The 12,739-nt window shown below is 38.6% G+C and overlaps 1 protein-coding gene across 7 annotated transcripts in view; it reads right to left on the bottom strand.

Moving 5' to 3' along the window:
• The window catches only part of corin (corin, serine peptidase), a 331,902-nt gene that overhangs the window by 56,864 nt on the left and 262,299 nt on the right, over positions 1–12,739 (bottom strand). For 6 of the 7 annotated variants that reach the window (XM_048597970.1, XM_048597932.1, XM_048597950.1 and 3 more), the window contains exons 7-10: positions 11,202–11,309; positions 6,169–6,279; positions 3,525–3,647; positions 117–224 (exon numbers count right to left, since the gene is read on the bottom strand). In XM_048597970.1, coding sequence (XP_048453927.1) covers positions 117–224; positions 3,525–3,647; positions 6,169–6,279; positions 11,202–11,309 — 450 coding nt within the window. The remainder of the gene's footprint in view (positions 1–116; positions 225–3,524; positions 3,648–6,168; positions 6,280–11,201; positions 11,310–12,739) is intronic. The other variant, XM_048597938.1, reaches the window with a different exon arrangement.

Raw genomic sequence — 12,739 nt, 5'->3', positions numbered from 1 at the left:
AAACACTAATTATTTTGCGGTCAAGAGAGGGTAAACTTTAGTTGTGTGGTGTGTCATGGCAGAATATACATCTTTCAGAATAATCTGATCAAATAACAACAACAAGTCTAACTTACTGCAGTTTATTTTACTGTTATGAGCCACACAACTAGAGCCATTGCAGGTCTCAGTACAGGAATTTTCAGCACATGATAAATCCCCTTCCTTGCAAGTGCTCTGATCTGCTGGAGCAAACAGAAAACATATAATTGCTGTTTTTAATTCTGCTCTTTCTCAAAAGTAAATTCTTGTGTACCCTTTTGTCAGGATTGTCAGGATGTGAAATTAGAACAGCTCATCTACAGTGTATGATGCTGTTTGGTCAACAAGTCACATGTCAATATTCATTGGCACAGGAGAGGATCTTCATTTTTCCTGTGGCTTTTAAGGCTCAGGCAGTTTAAGGTTAATTGTAGGAAAGCCTAAAGTGCTATTAGCAAATGGAACATTTCGATAAAACATCAGTCAGGAGCCTAACCTGGGAATATATGAAACTGACGTTTGGTACAAAAAATACCAAAATGCTCTCTCTGCAGCACTGGCAATCAATATTAATACACAAAAAGAAAATCAAAATAAGTTCTAACTTTTTAAACACCTCCTCATCTGTAGGAGATAAAGGACAGAATTTAATGAGGCTGGTTGAGAATGGGTGTCTCTACTGGTGAAAACTGTTGTTAATACATGGGTCATTAGCTGGGTTTGTGGGATCCTTCAGAAAAGATAAATATTGGCTGGATAGGAGTTGCAGCAAGGAGGTTGTCAGCTTATAACCATCTTCCCTCCCTAATCAGGCCCTCAGTCTCTTGAACAGGTACTAAGTGTCTTTCAATATTAAACACATCCCACAATTTGGCAGGAACAGAAACAAAAACAAAGTTGCTGGAAAAGCTCAGCAGTTCTGGCAGCATCTGTGAAGGAGAAAACAGAGTTAATGTTTCAGGTCTAGTGACCCTTCCTCAGAACTGGCAGGAACAGAGTTTGTTTGTTGCTCTCCCCAAATAGCAAGTACCCCATCCACCACTAACTGAGTTTCAGAGGCAGCAGGGTGACGTCCTTAAGTGGGGTGTGGAGAATCCTGGCAAGATCAACAGTTGTTGCTCAACCCTAACTTTGCTTGAACTGAGTGACTCGCTAAGCCATTTGAGGGAATAGTTAGGGGTTCACTATATCGACCCTAAGACATAGAGCAGAGGTAAACTATTTGGCCCATTGAGTATGCTCCATCACTCAGTGTCCTAACCAATCCAGTCTCTCTTTGATGGCAGAAGAGAACTGATTTCTTAGGACTGTATACACTGGAGTTCAGAAGCATGAGGGAGGATCTCATTGAAACCTATAAAATTTGCTCAGGGCTAGACTGTTTGAATGCAGGATAGACGTTCCCGATGACTGAGGAGTCCAGAACCTGGGGTTGCAATCTACAGATATGAAGTAAGCCATTTAGAACTGAGAAGAGGAGAAACCCAGAGAAGAGTGAGTCTATGGAATTTTCTGCCACAGAAAATGGCTGAGGCCAAAACATTGAATGTTTTCAAGAAGGAGTTAGATATAGTTCTTATGGCTAAAGGGATCAAAGGGTATGGGGTGAAAGTGGGAACAGGGTACTAAGACAGATGACCAGTCATGATTATAATGAATGGTGGAGTCGCAAAGGGCCAAATGATCAACTCCTAATTTCTATGATTCTAAGTTTTTTATGAGATCACAGCTGATCTTATAATCCTCAACTCCATTTTCTTGCATTTTTTCCCACAAGAACCTTTGATTCCCTTAATGATTAGAAATCTTTCTATCATAGCCATGAATGTGCTTAGCCACCCAGTCTCTACAGCCCTTTGCAGTAAAGATTTCTACAGAGTTACTACCAGAGCGAAAAGAAATCCTCTCATCTGTCTTAGATGGGCCACTCTATACTCCGAGATTATGCCCACAAAGGGAAACAGCCTATCCACATCTTCCTGTCAAGCACCCGAAACATCTCATATGTCTCAATAAAGTTTCCTCTCATTCTTCTAAACTCCAATCAGTATCATCCCAAACTACTCAAACTCTCCTCATTAAGAAAATCTCTCCATACCCAGGATTGACCTTGGGAACCTTCTCTGGATAGACTCTAATGCCAGTATACTTTCCTTAGATAAAGGGACCAAAACTGATCACAGTATTCCCACTGTACTGTGACTAATGCCTTGTATAGTTTTAGCAAGACTTCCCATTTTTTTAAAACTCAATTCCCTTTGAAATGAAGGCTAAAATTTCATTTGTTGTCTCTATTACCCACTGAACTTGGATGCTAGCTTTTTGTAACTTATGCACCAGGATTTCCAAATTCCTCTGTGCTATAACTGTCTGCAGTCTTTCTCCATTTAAGTAGCATTCAGCTTTTCTATTCTTCCTATCGATGTGCATAACCTCACACTTTTTCACATTTCACTCAATCTGCCAAGCTTTTGCCCATTCACTTAATCTGTCTATATCTCTCTGTAGTCTCCTTACCAGTGGCCTGCCCATTGATTTTTGTATCATCTGCAAACTTAGCTAAAGTACATTCTTTCCTTCATCCAAGTCGTTGATATATTACAAACAGAAACACAGATTGCTGGAGAAATTTGTTTCAGATCTGCAGCAGTTTTAGATTTGCAGCATCCGCAGTTCTTTGTTTTATGTTAATATATCGCTGTGGGTCTTTAGCTATGACAAGCATCCATTCCAAAAGGACACTGGTGAACCATTTGGCAGTCAATAACAATCGTCATGACCACCATCACTGATAGCTAACTTTGAATTCTAGATATCAATAGAACTCAAATTCCACTAGCTGTTCAGTTGGGATATGAATCCAAGTTCTCAGAGCATTAGCTTGGACCTCTTAATTACCAGCCAATTCCCACTGGTTTGGAAAAAAGCCCAGAAGCCTTCTTGGCCCAGACTTTATTTGGAACAATGGGAGGGGGCAGGTGGGGAACAGCAGATTGTCACCCCGCACCTCTGCCTCAAAATTTACCTCAGGAAGGATTGGCAGCAGTAGTTTTTGCCCATACTTCAAATAGTGCAGCATACTGAAATTATAATATAATCAGGCTTCCATAATTGAAAGCAATTAGAAAATATTGTTTTAAATGTATTAGAAATATCATTATGGTAAGGTCTTTTTGATCATTTAGGAATGATTCTAGCTAGCAACATTGACTATTAGTTACTCCAGAGGTTTAATCGGATACAACTATACGAAGAGACATTAAATCAATTTAAATTAATCTAATTAAATTAATTTACATTTAAATAAACAATTAAAATTACTGTTCCCACAAACATTAAAATCTCCTCTGCACGTTTTATTCATCAGTTTCATTTAGCTTTGAAACCATTTACATTTTATTGTGGAAATACCTAATTTGACAACTAGAATTGATTGCCGTTTGATTAGATTCATAGTTTTAAGGTTTCATAATTTTTGTACTGAATTAGGAAGAAATACAAACCATGGGTTTTGGAACAGTTCAGTTCATCACTCCAGTCTTCACAGTCATTTTCACCATCACAGTGGAAAATGCTTGGAATACATCGACCATTACCGCACTCCATCAGACCCTGGCTCTTGCAAGCTGGAAAACAATTTTAATATTTGGAATTTCTAAAATAAATAAGTTAAAATGAAATTATTTTGACAACTTTTAAAGATCCTTTGCTCTAATGTAAAATCCTGCAGAATGTACAGCCTCACAGCATTGAACAAGTATTCACTGTGAAGTTGATACAGTGCTTAAGTGTGAAGACTTAAGAAACACCAACTTTACCAACTTTAGTAAACAAGAGAAGTATTAGACCAAAATGAATGACAGGACTATCAGGAGTTATCAAAGCTATTGATCTAGGCATAGTTGAAATACGTAGCTTGTTTGGTTAGATCATTTCAAAGATAATTCAGGCCTATCTTTTTAAGGCAATCAAAGGACTCCAGAATAGAGAACAACAAAGAAGTGGAAATGCTACTGAAATTAATTTGTACAACAAGGTGTTGATATACCAAGTCTGGGTGACACAACCCCAAACACGATGAAGAAAGTGAAACAGAGATAACAAAAAGTCTGGACGTATCTCCTTAAATATATAAATTATGCTGCTGGATTGGGGATACTTAATATAACATTCTTTTTCAAGGGTAAACTGGGTAATTATAGGGCATTTTGTTCCTTTAATTTGTCGGGAAATTCTTGGAATTCAGAATGACATATAATTAGTGAGCATTTAAAATACATGGATTAATCAATGGCAATGAGTATAGATTTGTGTATAGAAAATTATGTTTAACAAATTTATTTAAGATTTTTGAAAAGGGTGACTATTATAGAGATAAAGGGAATGCATTAGTAGAAGTATTATAAAAATTTTCAACAGGCTTTCTGTAATAAATCGAGCAAAAGGCGTCTCAGAAAAAAACCCAAGCATATGACGTGAGATGCAGTCCAGTCGCTGAATAGAATGTTGATTGATGAATAGGAAGCAAAGTGATAGTGGACATACTTTGGATTCAGAAAAGTTTGAAATGAAGTACCTGAAGGCCAGTGCTGAATATTGCCTTGTCATGGTATGTAGAGATGACTTGGACATAGTGAATATAATGTTGGAATTTACTGCCAACACAAATTAGGAAGTTTAGTAAAGAATGAGGACTGTGAAATACTTCAGAAAATAGACAGATTAGCAGACCAAGTACGTAGGTGACAGGGGTAACTTAATGTGGATGAGTCATAGAGTCATTAAGATACAGAAGGAAATTACTTGTCTATTGATTCCATGCTCCCGCCCTCCATAAAATAATCAGATTTGCCCCATTTCCTTGCAGGTGTTCTGCAGGTTTATTTTGCTCATGTGCCCATCCAATTTTCCTTTGGAATCATGCATCTTCTCTTCTTCCATCACATTCATAGGAAGCTAGTTCCAGCCATTACCACTGAGCTCTTCCTGGCTCAGCCTCTCCTTGCCTTGCCTTGCATCTCTTGCCAAAAGTCTGTTTACTTGCCATTGTCCCACCAGCTAATTGGAACACTTTTCTTAGTCTACCTGTAATAATCCTGCAATTGATATCAAATCCCCCCCTCACTCTCCTCTGTTCCAAGGAGAACATTGCCAGCTTCTCCAATTAAAATGGAAAGTGCTACAAGTCATCAGCAAGTCCGGCAGCGTTAGTGGTGAGAGGAATAGAGTTAAAGTCTGGAGTTGAATATGATTCCTCTTCAGTAAAGGAAAGTAGAAATTTGATAAGTTTAGAAAAATTTAAATTCTACTGTGGGATGCAGAACGAGCTGATAGAATAAAATTCCTCTCCATTACTGGGTTGGATATCAATGTTGCATCAAAATGATGCAAGCATTAACCTCGAGTAGGGAGATATGGTTAATCCCAATATGTTGGACAATTTTGGCAGGCGAAAGCTTTTCTTCACTACACAGCAGTGTTGTGATCCTCCAGAAATTTGAGGGCTTAAATGTGAAGAGCAGACTTGGCTTAGTTTTTGCATAATCCATTGTTTACTATCACTTATTCATTTGGTCTGCACATAAGGAATAGCTGGAATGCAGAATAATACACAGCAGGCATCAATGCTTTGAGGTGGGATGGTGAGAAAAGTGAGGCCAAAGTGGAACATTGACTTCCCTGGAAGCAAAAAAATTATCAGGTTAAGGAAAAACTAATCATATTACTTGCTCACTTTTAATTTAGATAATAATACAAATTCATCTTTGGTTTATAACATATTATTTAGAATTGACAGCCTTACACTTACACTTTCTAGCATGAAGGAAGTAATTATTTAGCACTACACTCAGACAATGCAGCTCGCTTTTCATTATTTTTGTGCACATGCTCATAGAACTTAATTTGGATTAATATTTTGATGCTTAACTATAAACTCACAAAGTAAGTCTAAATATTGCCTGCATAATGTTAGTTATAAAACTCTGCTCCTTAATTACAATTCTCAAGGGAAATAGTTCAAATGTACACAATATTCCTTATGTACCACAAGGGAACAAAAGAGTTGCACATATCTTTCTCAATCTATTCCCAAATTCTTGGCTGTACTGATAAGCCATAAACATTGATGGTGAATTGATGACTTACAGCAGTTAACCTCATCAGACTTGTCTCTGCAGTCATGGTCTCCATCACAGACCCAGGACTTCAGGACACATCGGCCACTTCCACATCTGAAATGGAGCTCGGGATTGCATTCTGTAAAAATAAAACATGGCTCAAGAGAGTTGAGAAATTATAACACAGGACATTGAAAACTGACATGGGGCAAAAGCAGAGCTGTATTCAATTTCGAAGCAAGACCACTTAATGAAAATTACTTTGTTTGGAATCAAATATTTCCAGAGCCTTACCTACATAGCCAATTTAACAAATGACATGCCTTGCCTCCATTTCTTTTCCTGAAGTATTCAGTCTTGTTATATTATTGCTCTATTGATACCAACAAAATTCCTACAGACCAATCATTCTTTACATGTAAACCAAGGTAATAAATTTCAGCTGCCACTTCACTGCAAAGAGCATCCATGTAAGTTGCATTTTCCAAAAGTTGCTGGATACTTATCAGCTTGGCATCATACCATGTATTTCAAAGGTGTATTTCAAAGTCCTCGATTTTTTTTATGGATACTTTTAGCCCACAAATGCCCCCAATGCTATTAAGTTAGTGAGACTTCAACTTTTACTTGTAATTTTTTTAATTAATCTGCCCCATATTTAATGAACTTAAATCACAGCATATATCAGCACTCACATACAGAAGGACTGAAATGGTGATTTCACCTGTTGACCTGTTGTATCTGTGCAACTGTTTCACCTGCAATGCTCTATCCCAGCCCCATTTTCCCATATTCTTTTCTATACTTCATTTTCTAATGATATTATAGCTTCTCAGAATAAGGAATTGCCCATTTAAGACAGAGATGGACAGCAATTTCATCCCTCAGAGAATCTATAAGATTCTCTACCCAGGAGAGCAGTAGAGGCTGAGTCATTGGATATTACAAGGTTGAGTTAGACACATGTTCGAAATATAGGGGTATCAAGAGTTTGGGGAACAAAAAGGGAAATGGAGTTGATGCCAAGAATAGATCAGTCATCTTTAGCTACTTTATCAATTACATTTTCTCTATCATATGGTCAGAAGTGGGAATGTTCCCTGACGATTTCACCAGTTATAACTCTTCAAATACTGAAGCAGCCCATGTCCATATGCAGCAAAAGGTAAAGTTCAGTCTTAGGCTCAAAAGTAGCAAGTAACATTCATGTTACACAAGTGCTATGCAAATGATCATTTCCAACAACAAAGATTCTAACGATCTCCCCTAGATATTTACAGTACTAACATCACTGAAGCTGCACCGTCAACATCCTGTGGATGACCAATGAATAGAAAATTAACTGGTCCAGCCACTTGCTGTGGGTACAAGAGCAAATCAGAGACTGGGAATTCTGTGGTGAGGAACTCACCTCCTGTGTCTCCAATGCCTGCCCATCACCTACAAGACATATATCAGAAGGGTGATGAAAAATTCTCCATATGTCTGGATGACTGCAGTTGCAAAAATACTCAAGAAGATTGATACTATCCAGGACAACACAGTCCACTTGATTAACACATGATCCACCAACCTAACCATTCACTCTCTTCACCACTCTCACACAGCAGTGTGTGCCACCTGTAATAGACACTATAAGAACCCACCAAGCTCCTTTCAGCAGCAACTTGTACACCCTTGATTATCACCTCAAAGGACAACAGCAGCTGATGGATAGGAACATTGTTATGATCCAGCAAATGATGTCCCAGACTGAAATCTGTCTTGATAGAACATATATTTTTTTTTGGTTTTAATGAGATGATCTCTCATTGAAACACAAACATGCAATGCCAGTGATTTGGAGTTCAACAATAAAATAGAAAGTTATTACACAAAAGAAATAAAGATAAATAGAATAAATCAAACCGGACACAAAACAGAAATTTAAAGATTTTGAAACAAAATAAAATATTTCAGTGATCCCATCAACATTCCTTTGCACTACCAGTGAGAATTTCTTTCTCTTTCACATCTAATTAATTAATTTAACTTTGGATTCAAGTCCCTGTCTTGAGAGCCTTATAGCTTCTTCCTGAAGCCTTCAACAACTGAGCTTAGACTTTCTCAGCTTCAAATAACCCCTTCAGGGTTTTAGCCAATACTTCTGGTCTAGATTTTTAAAGTAAACTCATTCCACTGACATAACTTCTTTCTAAGAGTCTTAAAAATACCTCCATTTCTTGGCAGCAGCTGTTTTGTTCATGTACTTTCAGCCAAGACTTCTGCAAACATCCTCAAACTGAATCTAAAATGTTCTTTTCTCCCAAGCTATGGATTTATACCAAAGCCCCCAGAAGATCCCAAAATCTTGTACCTGACAGCTTAAAGCACTACACAGTCTATTTTGTTGCTTGTAAACTCTCTCAAGGTAAACAAATTCCCAGTAGCCTTCACAAAACACCCCTCTCAGACATTTTTTTTGAAAAAGAAATCATTATGGCTACAGAAACACTTGCATGTTAATCTTTAAAACCCTTCAGACTCACAGAAAACCCATGTGACACCAATTCAACCTTCAAAACTCCAAAAACAAATTATGTTAGATATATATACATAACCTCACATATCATCACATGTAAGTTCCATACTAAGACAAACAATTTTCTGACTTTGAACTATATTGTTCTTCCCTCACTGCTGAATGATTGAAAACCTAGAACTCTCTTCCTAAGTACACTGTGGGTATCCCTGGACCACATGGACTGCAGTAGTCAAAAATGTAGCAAACATTCCATGATCAAACTTTAAAAATCCTTTTAGAAGATATTATAGATTCTTTCCCAAAGCCACTTTTGTGAAGTATTCTTTATTTTAGTAATCCCAGCACAAGAAATTATTTCTCCTTTTCATTCTTCAAAGTGGTACATTTATACTCTCTGTTAATGATTTTTTTGGACACAATAGCACAAAAAGGAAAGAACTCCGTAATATCAGAAAATAAATCTGAGAACTAGTAGGTAAACCTTTAGCTGACCAGTCTTTCTGTGTTTTTTTTTCTGGACCTTTTCCCTTAGATTGAAAATAAATTTAGTTATGAATAGCATTCCACGACATCAGAACAAGTGATTCAGAATATCTGAATGATTTTGATGATTTTTAAATGTTGATGTTCCTTATTTTTAGGGCAGAATAGTAATTTATTTTATTCCCTGCATTGAGAAAGGAGCAAAGATCTTCTAGCATTTTTGATTCTTCCTGGATTCAGTACTATAGAAATTTTAAGACTCTAGCTGAATTCCAATGTAATGGCTACAACAGATTAAAGATGAAGGTTTAGAAATTTGTCATGATGTGAAGGTGCCAGTGTTGGTCAGGGGTGGTCAAGATCAGAAATCACATGACGCCAGGTTATAGTCCAACAGGTTTATTTGAAAACACAAGCTTTCGGAGTCACACTCCTTCTTCAGGTGTTAGTGAGAGAGATAGTATCAGACACAGAATTTATAAGTAAAAGATCAAAAGTTTACACCACTGATGAGGATCTACTAAACAAATCTAAGATGCTGGTAAATCTTTAATTGGTTAGAAGGTATTAATTGATTAATATGTATATGTAAATCCCCAAATCCCTTTGAAGTCACTGTCCTGAGAGAACTAAAGGTTTTATCAGTGTAAAGAGAAGGTGACATTTTCGGTCAGACAATAGCTGTTAAGTGTGAGGCCTTGTTTAGAATCTGTTTATGTTTTGGTTTGGAGTCAGACTGGTTTAATTTCTAAAGTAGTGATTTATAAAAGGCCACATTGATTGTCGATAAATTGTGAGCTTTTTGAATAAAATAGAGTGTATCTGCAAATACAAATTCACCCCATACATTCACATACGTGTGTCCACGTGTATGTACGTGAGGGAGAGTGAGAGTGTGTCTGTGTGCATGTGTGTGTGGGGTGGTGATGGTGGTGGGAAAAGAGAGAAAGTGTGTGTGTGTGTGTGTGTGTGTGTGTGTGTGTGTGTGTGTGTGTGTGTGCGCGTGCGTGTGTGTGAGAGGATCCATGTGTGTGTGTGTGTGTGTGTGTGCATGTGTGATTGTGAGTGAGACAGTGTGTCTGTGTGTGAGAGAATGTTTGTGTAAGTGAGTGTGTGAGTGTGAGTGTGCGTATGTGTGAGAGTGTATAGTGTGGTGGGGTCACCTGTAATGTGACATGAACCCAAGATCCTGGTTGAGGCCGTCCTCATGGGCACCGAACTTGGCCATCAGCCTCTGCTCAGCAACTCTGCGTTGTTGTGTATCCCAAAGTTTGCCTTGGAGGATGTTTACCCAAAGATCCGAGGCCAAATGCCCTTGACTGCTGAAGTATTCCCCCACTGGGAGGGGACATCCCTATCTGGCGATTGTTGGGCGTTGTCCATTCATCCGTTATCGTAGCGTCTGCATGGTCTCGCCAATATGCCATACCTTGGGGCATCCTTGCCTGCAGCGTTTGAGATAGACAACATTGGCCGAGTCACAAGAGTATCTGCTGTGCACGTGGTGGGTGGTGTTCCCACATGTGATGGTAGTGTCCATGTCAATGATCTGACATGTCTTGCAGAGGTTGCCATGACAGGGTTGTGTAGTGCTGCAGTCGATGTTGTCCTGATGGCTGAGTAGTTTTTCAGACATTACATAACTTCCTAAGATTCTAATATGGTGGTCAAAGAGTGCACACTCATTGAGAGCCATAAATGTGCTACTTTCAAAATTGATGTACATCGGTGTCTAAAACCGATGTCTAAAACAAGCGTTAGACACATAATTTGCATATATAAAAAGGAAATAATTTCTATTTGAGGTCTTCACTGCAAAGATGATTCCTGGAGGAAAGTGCTGCATTCAAGGTGGGTTTTATAGAAGGGCTTGGCTGGATGGTCTGTTTCTGTAAGCTATTATCTATGTGACTATGTAGTTTTGCTGCAAACTACAATGGCCACTATTAGCTACGTGTTGTAATCTGCAGCATATATAAGAGTGCAAACAATCAAATTTAATTACAGCAGGATTCTGCTTCAAAATGTAAATATAGGTTTCAGGTTCTACTTACCACAGCTTAGTTCATCACTCAGATCCCCACAGTCATCGTAACCATCACAAGTGTTATTATGGTGGATACATTTTCCAGTGCCACACTGGAACTGCCCTTGGCTACAGGCTGAAACAAGCAGGGATAAAATGGAAAACATGATTGAAACAATGGCTTAGAAATTTGTGATGTTACATCTGGTTTATAGTCATAAAATGGCCATAAGAGTCCAACATGGCAGGTGACATAGATGTACAAATTCTGAACTGGAAGCAGGCACCTGTCCAGGACTATTCCAGTATGTGCCAACATGAAAGAAGCATTTTAAGTCTGCACATTTTGATCTTTTCAAACATTGGAAATTGCACATAGAGTACATAGAGTACATAGAACATTACAGCGCAGTACAGGCCCTTCGGCCCTCGATGTTGCGCCAACCTGTGAAACCAATCTGAAGCCCATCTAACCTAAACTATTCCATTATCATCCATATGTTTATCCAATGACCATTTAAATGCCCTTAAAGTGGGCGAGTCTACTATTTTTGCAGGCAGGGCATTCCACGCCCTTACTACTCTCTGAGTAAAGAACCTACCTCTGACATCTGTCCTATATCTATCACCCCTCAATTTAAAGGTATGTCCCCTCGTGCTAGCCATCACCATCCGAGGAAAAAGGCTCCCACTGTCCACCCTATCTAATCCTCTGATCATCTTGTATGTCTCTATCAAGTCACCTCTTAACCTTCTTCTCTCTAACGAAAACAGCCTCAAAACCCTCAGCCTTTCCTCATAAGACCTTCCCTCCATACCAGGCAACATCCTGGTAAATCTCCTCTGCACCCTTTCCAATGCTTCCACATTCTTCCTATAATGCGGTGACCAGAACTGTACGCAATACTCCAAGTGCGGCCGCACCAGAGTTTTGTACAGCTGCAACATGACCTCATGGCTCCGAAACTCAATCCCTCTACCAATAAAACCTAACATACTGTACGCCTTCTTAACAACGCTATCAACCTGGGTGGCAACTTTCAGTGATCTATGCACATGGACACCGAGATCTTTCTGCTCATCCACACTACCAAGCTGTCGCAGCCAGCTAGGCGATGTATCTGAGCATGCCTACAATAACAACTTAGATTGATAAAGTGCTTTTAGTTAAACATTTTATGATGCTATAAATGTCTTACCGGTGCTGCAGATTGTTAATATAGCGAGTAGTTGATTGGGATTAATTGAGGAATTAATTGACTGGGTAGATATAAAAGAGAACAGGTGGGACTGACTGAAGGGTAGCAGGAGTTGTAAGACTGCACAATTAATGAATTCAATCTACAAAGAAAGACGTCTTGGTTTCTATTTCATTAGCTGGCTTGTATCCGAGAACACACTGGTAACAGAGAGTGGTTGCCTAAATGTGAAATTTGGAAATCAAGAGTTATTTTCAAACAGGAAGTTGTAATTTTAGTTCTGAGGAAGGGTCACTGTACCCGAAACATTAACTCTGATTTTTTCTTCATAGATGCTGCCAGACCTACTGAGCTTTTCCAGCAACTT

This window comes from Rhincodon typus, chromosome 1 (assembly GCF_021869965.1).
Source record: "Rhincodon typus isolate 14 chromosome 1, sRhiTyp1.1, whole genome shotgun sequence".
NCBI lineage: Eukaryota > Metazoa > Chordata > Chondrichthyes > Orectolobiformes > Rhincodontidae > Rhincodon > Rhincodon typus.
This window is presented reverse-complemented; position numbering and strand designations above follow the sequence as displayed.